The sequence below is a fragment of the Papaver somniferum genome, chromosome 3 (assembly GCF_003573695.1).
Source record: "Papaver somniferum cultivar HN1 chromosome 3, ASM357369v1, whole genome shotgun sequence".
Lineage (NCBI taxonomy): Eukaryota > Viridiplantae > Streptophyta > Magnoliopsida > Ranunculales > Papaveraceae > Papaver > Papaver somniferum.
Genome location: NC_039360.1, coordinates 11,172,371 through 11,184,028, shown reverse-complemented (window position 1 = coordinate 11,184,028; position 11,658 = coordinate 11,172,371). Strand labels below are relative to the sequence as shown.

The 11,658-nt window shown below is 37.9% G+C and overlaps 1 protein-coding gene across 1 annotated transcript; it reads right to left on the bottom strand.

Moving 5' to 3' along the window:
- Window positions 1–4,553: 4,553 nt before the first annotated feature.
- LOC113359008 lies at window positions 4,554–6,737 on the bottom strand. The gene is made up of 3 exons (XM_026602707.1): window positions 6,092–6,737; window positions 5,454–5,959; window positions 4,554–5,240 (listed from the first exon to the last, which is right to left on the bottom strand). Exons 1-3 carry the CDS (start codon window positions 6,735–6,737, stop codon window positions 4,554–4,556), a joined length of 1,839 nt encoding a protein of 612 aa, XP_026458492.1.
- Window positions 6,738–11,658: the final 4,921 nt, after the last annotated feature.

The following is an 11,658-nucleotide window of genomic DNA, read 5'->3' as shown; positions in this document are numbered from 1 at the left end:
ATTATACTTATGTAGAGGGTATCCTGAGATACAAAGGAAGGATATATGTAGGCACCAACAACAATCTGAGGTACTCCATTTTACAGTCAGTCCACTCATCTGACTCTGGTATGCAAGCAAGCTACATAAGGGCAAAGAGACATTTTTATTGGAAAGGCCTCAAGAAAGAAATGATCCTCTTGGTTAGCCATTGTGATGTGTGTCAAAGAAATAAAGGGGAGCATTCTCACCCTGCAGGTCTTCTCAACCTCTCCCTATTCCCACTCAAGCTTGGCAACACATATCTATGGATTTCATTGATGGTTTACCACTTTCTCACAAGAAAGATGTCATATTGGTGGTAGTGGATAGACTGACAAAATACAGTCACTTTATTGGCTTAACTCATCCATTCACAGCCTCCACTGTGGCTCATGAATTCTTAAATAGTGTTTTCAAGCTCCATGGTCTTCCTTCTTCAATAGTCTCAGATAGAGACAAGATCTTTACAAGTACATTCTGGCAAGAGTTGTTCAAGGCATTAGGCACCATCTTACATTTAAGCTCAGCCTATCATCCTCAGTCTGATGGGAAAACAGAGAGAGTCAATGCCTGTCTTGAAAACTATCTCAGGTGCATGACAAGCCATCAACCAAGACAATGGTTCAAGTGGCTTCCCTTGGCTGAATTCTGGTACAACTCTAACCACCACACCAGCTTAAACATGACACCCTTCAAATCCTTATATGGTTACTCCCCATCCCACCTGGCCTTCCCAAATGAAGTGTTACATCTGTAGCAGCTGTGGAAGACTATTTGCAACAGAGAGACAACATGCTCGATCTCTTAAAGGACTCTCTCCGCAAGGCGGAAGAAGGATGAAGATATTTGCAGATAAGAAGAGAACTGATAGAGCATTTGAGGTAGGTGACTTAGTTTTCCTCAAGTTACAACCATATATGCAATCCTCCATTGCACTGTGCAGGAATTTTAAGCTCTCTGCACGCCATTATGGCCCTTTCCCTGTCATTGCAAAGGTTGGTTCAGTGGCATATAAACTCCAACTTCAATCTACAAGTCAGATACACCCTGTTTTCCACGTCTCTCAACTGAAAAAACGCATTGGCAACGCTGCAATTATTGCCCCAACACTACCAATGGGAGTCACTGATAATAATGGTGAAATCATTATTAAGCCTGTTGCTATGTTGGGTACTCGTGAAATTACTCGGGCCTCACCATTGTTCCTCAGATGTTCATACAATGGTCAACACACCACTGCTGAGGACGCCACATGAGAGGACAATGCAAATATTACGGCCCATTTCCCAAAGTTTCATCCTTGAGGACAAGGATGATCTGAAGATGGGAGTATTGTCATGTTCCTGCTATTTGGGAGTGCCCTTATCCAATCATTGGAGCACCTTGTCAATCATTAAGAGTAATTAATTAGTTTACTTCATTAATTGCTTTACTTAGGCCTTAAGTTAATTTTTTGCTAGCAACTCAGATCAACCCACGTGTAGGGTGCGAGATGCTTTACTTATGTATGTTAGGGTTCGGAGTCTGTATTTAATGATGCTACAATTGTTGTTTTGGGGATAAGAAGAAATATAGTGAGAAGTCTCAGTCCAGTGTGGCTGCAGTTCTGTTTCTGTTCTTGAGTTATCATTTTCAGTAGTACTTTCCTCTCCATTCATAACACAGAGCGACTCGGAACCCACTTTGATAAGGAATGCACGCGAAATCATGGTAAAAAATAAATAAAAGTAACTTAAACATCTCTCAAGGTGGTGAAATGTCCAGCTCATGTAATAAGGCGAAATCGGTGAGATGAAAAAAAGGCACTGCGGGCCGATCTTGTGCCTCGTCTCATGTGCTATTTAGTGGTCCTATATAAGGAAGGCGCTAGGGTTCAGTAGGATTATCTCACTCATCAAACAGTCGGAGCAGTTACGGCGGCGCATTTCCAGAATCCTCCAATAACCACCATCTTCTTCTCTATCAACACCACCATTACCATAACCGATGGGGAATATGGGTTTCGTGTCTTATGTACCACAGAGAGGAAATGGTTGATTTGGTATTATTTGGTATAGGCGGAATCCGAAATTAGGTTTTCATGGAGCTGCAACAATTACTAATCCGTCGTGACAGCAACCATAATGTTTGTTTTATAAATGCATTTGGCTGATCTACAAATCACTATAAAATCATCATGGACGCCGATTTTTTTAAAAGTATCACCATCTTGCCTTGGCTTGTTTTCTCGTTCTTTGAATTCGAGTGCAGTTGAAGAAGGTTGATTGGATCTGATTTACAACCAATAGAAGAAAATTAATATGTTTACCAGTTAGGCTTCCAAAGGCGTATCACAAGATGATACTCCCTCTGATCTGATCTGGTTGGTCTGTGCCTTCAGCTTTCTTTTCACATTTGGAATTCTTGCTGAAATTTTCTTATTAGAGAAAGGACAAGTTACAAGGTACGGCAATCTTGACGATTACTGCATCTACAACTTCTGTAAATCTTGTTTTTTCTTTAAAGTGCAATAGCGTACCTACATCTCTGAGATGTAAAGTCAATAGCGTCATCTAATTATGTGTAAGTAAGTGCAGCGGCACACACTCTCTTCAGTTGTTTGTAAAGAGAACACCTAGCTAGTCCTTTCAGTATGTATGTCAAAAGAATATTAATCTGTAATAATGAGCTATCATTGACTGTGAGTCTCTCTAGCTAGTATCTTCTGGTGAGGGATCAGGGGATGTGGTATAAGCAGTAGCCTCATGAATCTTTTGACCCAGACACAGTGTATGGTGTGGATAAAGTGAAGTTCATAAATTGGAGCCTGAAGCCATTCCCATGGATTCAAATGCTGTTAGTGCTAATGTCTTCTTACTAAAAATGCAGCTGGCTGAAACAACCAAGTGAACTTTCCTCTGAATCTTCGTCATTGTTCATGACCCCGAAGAATGTCCAGCTATGGCTAAATTTGTCCAGGAACTTGCTGACCAGGCTATTTTTAAATTTGGTCAATCTAATCTCTCTTTGGATGAGTTACTTATAGTTGAAACCTTGCCTGTGACATTCTATTGATGTCATGATTACTTCTAACAAATTAAAAAAGGAAAATGCAGCAGCAAAGAAGGGTTTTGTTAAACCTGAAGATGGTAGTCTCGGTTTTTAGCCAGTTGGTTGTGTCCTCTTAAGGCTCAAGCTTCTGCTACGGAACTTCTAGAAGTCACAGAAGATTCAAACGCACGAATGACAATATTTTATTTTGTTTTGTATTATTTATTTATTTTGCTGAATCACCAATTTTTTATTAATCAAAGAAGCAGAAATGTTTTTAGAATCGAAAGAAACTGAAGCAACAAACTAAAAGGAGAAACGGAGAATTTTTAACAGAATCTGTAGTATTTTCTATCTGGCATTTCAACTTGGATCCGGTGAGAAGACCTTCCAGTATGATGTACTACTTCTCCTGGCTGCAATGTTACTCCCTTTTTGGCTAAATCATCAGCCGAGAAATTTACCTCTCTATAACAATGTTCATAATGTACTTGAGATAAGAATTGTTTGGCTTTAAGCCATCTTGCTTTGAAACACCGAGGCACGGTTTCCTTCTTGAAATCTTCAATCACTGATTTTGAATCTGATCTAATAATGATGTTGTCACAATGAAGTTTCACTGACCATCCTAATGCTTATATAACAACTAGAGCCTCAGATATATAATTTGTAGCAACCCCTAGACCACCTAATATAGTACCAAGGACTCTGCATTTATGGTCTCTTGCAATAATTCCAAAACCTTCCAATCCAGGATTTTCTGCTGCAGCACCATCACAACAAAACAATACAAAACCTTTTGCAGGATTGACCCAAAAACATTCTTTAATAGTTGTAAATTTAGTGCTTCTAGGATCTAAATGGAAGAATTTGAGGATAATTGTGTCATAGTCTTGATTCCATCTGGTCCCCTTCATTCTAAAACCTCCATGATAAACTAAGTTTAGAATTCTGCTCTTAAATGCGTTTTCATTTGGCTTTGCGTTATCAAAAAGTATTCTATTTTTCATAAATCACAGCTCCCTTATTGTGGCAAGAGCAGCTGTGATCCAGATTTCTTTGACAATGGAACTGTGGTGTTTTGCCAATTGAAAAATATTATCAAAAGATGAAGGAATGGAGAAGTAAAAGATGTTACCTAGCCATTGCCAGATTTTAAGACTGAAGCTGCAGAACCATAAAAGATGTTCCATACTATCTTGCTCTTGTTTGCAGACACAACACATGGAAACCATAGAATAACCCTAAATCACTCTTTTTTGATCATCCACAAACACCCCCTGCTGAATTTTCCAGATGTTACTAGTAATTCCAGGATGAAGAAACTTCTTCCAAATTTGTACAGGCCAGTGGAGTTTTGGTTGTTTGACTCTGATGACATTTACTGCTGATGCTGTGGAGAAGTTACCCTTTATGTCACCACACCAGATGACTGAATCTTGAGCACCACTTACATTAGGTAATGGAGAATTGATATAACTTTGTAATTCAACAGGAATCTGTCATCTACCATTCTGTAATAAATCCGTTACTTTCATTTGAATATTATTTTTGACATAATTAGTGAAACCAATAGATTCAATTATATGACTATCACCAGCCCAAGTGTCAAACCAAACTGAGATATGATGTCCAGTACCAATAATCCATCTGATATTTGTTTTGAGTGATTTCCATGCCCATTTTAAACCTGGACACATTGAAGAAAGTTTCCATTGAGATATCCATTGTCCATTCTTATCTTTGAATTTAACTGCAAAAAACATTGCCCATTCTTCCTTAGAATTTAAGAGATTCCACATCATGTTCATTAATAGTGCCTTGTTGAGATCAGAAAGTCTTCTAATACCCAAACCTCCTTCATCAAAAGGAGTACAAACCCTTTTCCAAGAAATGGTAGTAAACTTTCTAGTTTCTCCATCACCAGACCAAAGAAAGTTCCTCATTATTTTTTCACATTCCTTAATTACAGAGCATGGCCATTTGTATACAGCCATATTGTATATTGGAATACTACTCAGAACAAACTTGATCAGAACCAGTCTATCATGGAAAGATAAGAGCTTACCTTTCCAAACTGCCAAATAGTCTTGCATCATTTCAACCATGGGCCATACAGTAGCTGTTTTAATTCTTCCTGAATGAATAATCACCCCCAAGTATTTATCTGGAAATGAAGTTAAATCCATCTGCAAGGTATTTGAAATTTGATTCTTTTGCACAGTTGAGCAACCATCAACAAAACATTTACTTTTAAGTCTGTTAAATACTTGACCAGAGTATCTTTGATACTCTTCAAGGAAAAGTAACAGATTTTACAAATTCTTTTTTGAACCATTACAAAATATGAAAACATCATCAGAAAATAAGAGGTGAGTAGGAGAAATATCATTCCTTATTACCATTGGTTGTAATTTATTCTTCTCCACCATATTTTGTAATCGTTTGCTCAAAACCTCCTCCATCAAAACAAAAAGAATGAGAGACAATGGGTCACCCTGCTTTAAACCTCTGTGCATTGAGAAAAAGCCATTTGGTCTTCCATTGACCATAACCGAGATTTTTGCAGAAGACAACAGTTCTTTTAACCAATTACACCAAGCTATAGAAAATCCATATTGTTGAAGAACTTTGAATAAGAAAACCCAGCTTACTGAATCATAAGCTTGAGTGATATCAAGTTTTAGGCTGACATTTCCTCCCCTCCTCTTCATTTTCATTTCATTTACTAGCTCAGATGCTAAGAGTACCTGCTCATGAATGCTTCTGCTTTTGATATATGCCACTTGTTGTGGAGATACTAATTTGTTCATCAAGCTGGCCATTCTCATAGATAAGATTTTGGTGAAAACTTTAAGACTAAAGTTACTCAAGCCAATAGGCCTAAACTGATTAGGCTGCTTAGCACCTTGACATTTAGGTAATAAGACCAGAAAATTGGAATTGAGACCTTTTGGAATATATTTTCTTTTCCAAAAATATTGCACAACATTGACAAAATCATCTTGAATTATATTCCAGCATGCTTGATAAAACATACCTGAAAAGGTATCAGGACCAGGAGCACTATCTCCATCAATTTCAAATACTGCTGCTTTAATCTCATCTGCTTCTGGAATGACTTCTAGCATAAATTGATCATTTTCAGTTATTAATTTTGGAATTGATTCAAGAATAGAATCATTAACTTCAACTTCCTGATATTGATATGTTTTTTCAAAGAAGTCAACTAGAGTATCAGCTATCTTTTTTTGATCTGAAATCAAGTTGTCATTATCATCTTCCAACTCCAAAATAAATTTTTTTGTTTGCCTAATTTTGATATTAGTATGAAAGAAATTTGTATTGGCTGAACCCTCTTTGACCCATTTAATTCTGGATTTTTGCTTGAGCATTGTATTATATTGTACTTCCCTTGAATTAAATTCATTTTGAGCAGCAACTAAGTCTTCCAAAGCTTGTTCATTATGAGGATGAGCAACAGAATGTATCATTTTTGCTTTAACATTGCCTTCTGCTTCTTGGAATTCTAATTTCACATCACCAAAAACTTTCCAATTCCATTTTTTAAGAATATGCTTGAGATGTTTTAACTTTGTCATGAAAATATAAGGAACATCACCATGAATTTCCTCTGACCAACTGTTTTTCACCACTTCCATAAAAGTAGGATGTTCTAGCCACATTTTCTGAAACCTTAAAGGAGCATTTTTAGCTTTGGCACACTTGCACAACCTTCCAGCAATGTGATAGACACATTTTTGTGTCTAATTTGTCCTCAATGTCCGTATTGTTGGAACTCTATTTTTGTACTAATATTGTGTTTTTATGTATTTTTAGGAAATAAACATTTTTGGAAAATTCGGCTCGAAAAGTTGATTTTGGCACCCGGAGGACAAGTGTTACTCGGACTCTCGCTTTTGGATAAGGGGTAACCTAATTACTAAGGGGCACCCCAGGTCACCCCCAAGGCAGCTGCTATTCGCACCCCTACTCTGGATAGGGGGCTACCAGTTTCTTCCCCATTTGAAACGATTTTGGCGGGAAATTTCTAAACAGTTCTGGCAGAATTTCGATCGTCAAAATGAAGGAGTTATGGGTCGATTCAATGGCTGAAATTTGGTATAGAGATGTGATATAGGTTAAGGAACATAGTATGGGTGACATGATCGATCAAATTTGGCTGGAATTTTCGGTATGATTCACACCCCAAAACAGAGCACGTGTACTGTAACACGAGCAAAATTGAAGTTCTTGTGTGCATGGGGGAGTTCTGCTAGCGTTGGAAGAGTGTTGAGGCGTGAATAAGTCGAATGGGAGCGTGCAGGAAGCAAGTTGGCGTGAGAAAATTCTTTAAATGGCAATTATTCTCTATTTTTGGCAGCAAGGAATAATCGAATTAAAGAGAGTATATACGCAATCAATGGTCGGATTTTTGGTCTCAATTCACTATAAATACACGTACAATTGAAGCTAGCAAGTTTGGAGAGTCTTGGGGAAAGTTTAGGAGTCGAGAGAATCAAAAGAAAATCACGCTGAGAAGAGAAGAGTTCTGCTGGTGTAGTTGAAGACGAAGAACAAAATACGCTCCAGGAAAGTCGTTGACAGGTGTCGCTTAACTGCGACAATTTCCAATTCCTTTCCCGCGACTTAGAAACAGTGCTTACAGCACTTCATTTGTATCGTTATTCCCTGACGCTTCATGTGTGTTGCAAAGTACGGTCGAATATTTATTTTTTTGACATTTCTCTTCATTGTAATCAACTTTTGAGCATCAATGAAATATTTTGAGAGGTTTTCCAACATGATGAGCGGCTAAAATACCTGGTGACTGAGGCGACGGAGGAGATATTCACTCATGTTTGATTGGTAAATTCTTTTTATAATTTCTTAATTATTTATTTTATTTAATTCACTTGGATCAATAAAAAAAGATATAAAAATGGTTTTCTTAATTAGTTGTGATTCAGTTTGATGTTTTATGCTTAGAATTAATTCTTTGATAAATCATGCTTAAGGATTACAATTTAATATTTGGACACCTTATAGATTAATAAGTGATTTAATGGAAAAAGAGCTAGATAATAATTATGAAATATTTTTGTAACCAATCAACTTGAAGTAATAGTGAATCCGGAGCCTTAGTCCATTTTAAATCTTGACATCACTCTTTGAAAATTAATTTGTTTTATTTTTATTAAGTCTAAAATTCATTGCCTTCACAAGTCTTAAAACAACCCTTTTTTACCACTATCACTACAACAACTTTGAAAAAACACCAAATTTTTGGCGCCGCCGACGCGGACCTGTGCTTAGGTAGAATTTTTTTTTAGGTTTATTATTTTTTTTTAGAATTGTTTGTTCCTTTTTACGTTTCTTTTTGTCTTTATTTTGCAGGTTCAAAGTGAAAACTAAGGACTTGGAGAGGAAAAAGATTAAAGAGAAAAGCGAAAAGAGAAGAAAAGAGGACAATTTTAGGATTTAATTTTTAATTCTTTTAGAGTGTGTGAGGAAAACTGTAATTTGATTTTATTTTTTCTTTTTGAACTTTAAATTGGACTGGACATTTGGATTTTAATTTTTAAACCCTACGGAAGGGTACCCTTAAATACAAACTGTGTGCAGGGAAGGACGGTGATTACAATATCACCTCGGCCCCTCGGGTTCGCACACGACATAGGAGTCGTGGCCCGAGTCGACGACAACGGTTCATCCCCCATCTGGTACGGGAGGTAAGTCCAATCGAAACACTCGCGAATCCCCTGCAAGCGAGTTACTGTACTCCTTAAGGTGCTAATTGTTTGAGGACGAACCAGACTGTCTTTATTTTCCTAGTAAAGGGCAAGTCCTGGCCTAAACAAGATAAGGGTTCGAATTTTATCACCGCTCCCTTCTTGCCTGCTTTAGGAGAACAAAACCTAACGCGAACCCAAGCTTTAAAATCTGATTAGAAAGAGACCTATAGGGTATCGAGCTTGTTAGGAAAATTTTTCGAAGGATATTGGTTATTCTTTTAGCATACTTCGAAGTTCATGACGGTTTCTGTGAGTTGAATGCGTGACTGCGCCGCCTTGTACTGCGGTGAGGCCTTGGGTATCAAAGCTTCACTAAGCTTCCCTCGCCTCGATTCAACTTACTTTGACTCGGATTGATTCTAGAGGGGTTTGCTTAAATTGTAACGAATTCCCTTTCAAGATATAGAAGCTAGTCTAGAAACCATCTAAGTGAGCCATCATGCTTGTTGTTTGCTAGAAATCTCTAGGTTTGCTGTGGTAAAGTCGAGTCAGTCTGCTGTGTGATTGCTAGAACCTTCCTGTTAGGATTTTTATTTTTATTTCTTTTTGATTTTTTTTTAGTGTATGCCCGATTTTGTTAATAGGGCTTGGAAAAGAGATACTCTAGGTCGATTGATTAGCGAAAAACCTAGTAGTTCTTCTGATATAAGCAGGGAGATCAAAGATTGTTCTTTTGAGAGCCCTATTTTTGGAAACTTCAGTTTTGAGAATCTGCCTTTTTGTGAAGAAAGTTCTCCTAGTCCTTTGGTAGTGCCAGAAATGGCAACTTTAAAAGCTTTATTGAACCCAACTAGGACCTCTCGTCCGTCTTGTATCAAGTTTGCTGAAACCGAGGCAAACTATGAACTCAAACCTGGGACTTTACAGATGCTCCAAACCTTTTTAGGAAAAGAGAATGAGAACCCCTATTTTCATGTTAGGGAATTTGAGGAAGTATGTAGTACTCTGAAAATTAAAAACCTTAGTGATGATGCAGTGAAACTTAGGTTATTCCCCTTTTCCTTAAAAGATAAAGCCAAATCTTGGTTGTATAGTTTGGATTCTGAGTCAATTGAAACCTATGAACAACTTACATCTGTCTTTATACATAAGTTTTTCCCAAGTCACAAAACATCGTCTATTAGGACACAAATTTGTACTTTTTCTCAACAACAGGGAGAATCTTTATATAGGTATTTAGAAAGGTTCAATGACTTAATTTCTCAATGTCCTCATCATGGTTTAGAGAAGGTTAGGTTAGTTCAGATCCTCTACGAGGGTTTATACTATTCAACAACGACCATGGTTGAGTCCTTATGCACAGGTAGGTTTGAGAATAAAACTGTTGATGAGGCGATGGCATTTTTGAATGAAATCGCCAATAAGACCCAACAATGGGAAAATAATAGGGAACCCCAGAAAACAATTCTTCTAAGTAGAGGAAATGTCAATAGGGTAGAAGGATCCTATGAGTCAGATGCTAAAATAGCAGCCATAGCCAAAAGGTTAGAAGCGTTGGAATTAGGTCATTCTAGTGGTAGAATAGAGACTTTTTGGGAAGACCATACTGTTGAAGAGCAAGCCAATGCTCTTTATAAAAACACTAGATTCGATAACCGTCAGAAGTTTGACCCTTATTCAGAAACCTATAACCCTGGCTGGAGAAACCATCCCAACCTTTCTTGGTCTAAGGGCCAGAATCAAGGACAGTCTAGTAACTCTCAAGCTCCCCCAGGTTTTGGCTATCCTAAGAATCCTTCAGCCCCGACACAGTTTCAGAATCCTTCGGATAAGAATATTATGAGTTTAGAAGAGTCTCTTGCTTTGTTAACTCGTAACACTATGCAGTTTCAGCAATCTGTTGCTCAAGGTATAAAAGAAAATAAGAGAATAGGTCAGGCTAACTCTCAGGCTATTTCCGAGTTGAAAACCCAGGTTAGTCATATAAATGAGTCTTTGAGGGAAAAAGGTAAGTTTCCTAGTCAAACTCAACCCAATCCTAAAGCATAGAAATCGTACAATCATGTGAACTTTATTACAACCCTTAGGAGTGGAAAGAAAGTTGACAATAAGGTTGCCATGCCTGATAGTGAACATGCTGTAGTTCACCCTTATGAGCCAGAAAATGAGGAGACTGATAGAGTCTCCAAAGAGACCAATGAGGGTCCTGATGAGCCCGGCTTTGTTCCCAGAGCCCCGTTCCCCCAGTTGCTAGTTCCGACTAAGAGGGAGTCCAACTTTAATGATATATTGGAGGTTTTTAAGCAGGTTAATATCAACCTTCCATTATTAGATGCAATTAGGCAGATTCCCTCTTATGCCAAGTTCCTTAAGGACTTGTGTACGCGAAAGCGTAAGCTCAGTGTCCAGAAGAAAGCCTTCATAGCTAGTCACGTGAGTTCTATTACTCAGAATACCACTACTCTTAAGTATAAAGACCCAGGGTCCCCTACCATTGCTTGTACAATAGGTAAGTACCGTGTTGAGAAAGCGTTGCTTGACTTAGGAGCCAGTGTGAACTTACTGCCATACCATGTGTACCTTAAGCTAGGACTTGGTGAGATGAAACTTACACAGATGACACTTCAGTTAGCTGATAGGTCCGTTAAAATTCCTCGTGGTGTGATCGAGGATGTTCTCATAGAGGTCGACAAGTTTATATATCCGGTGGATTTTGTTATCCTAGATACCCAACATATCCTTGACCCAGAGAACCAAATACCAGTGATTTTAGGTCGCCCGTTTTTAGCTACATCCAATGCGATCATTAACTGTCGAAATGGTATTATGAATTTGTCTTTTGGTAATATGACTATTGAGCTGAACATTTTTA

Bases quoted from the DNA above. Each gene is read 5' to 3' on its own strand.
- LOC113359008 (XM_026602707.1), bottom strand. From the start codon at position 6,737: ATGTGGCTAGAACATCCTACTTTTATGGAAGTGGTGAAAAACAGTTGG. The intron at 5,960-6,091 runs GTATGTTTTATC...CTAAATGTCAAG, and splicing joins TGGTCCTGATACCTTTTCAG to GTGCTAAGCAGCCTAATCAG. The intron at 5,241-5,453 runs GTAATAAGGAAT...AATACCTTGCAG, and splicing joins AGAATAAATTACAACCAATG to ATGGATTTAACTTCATTTCC.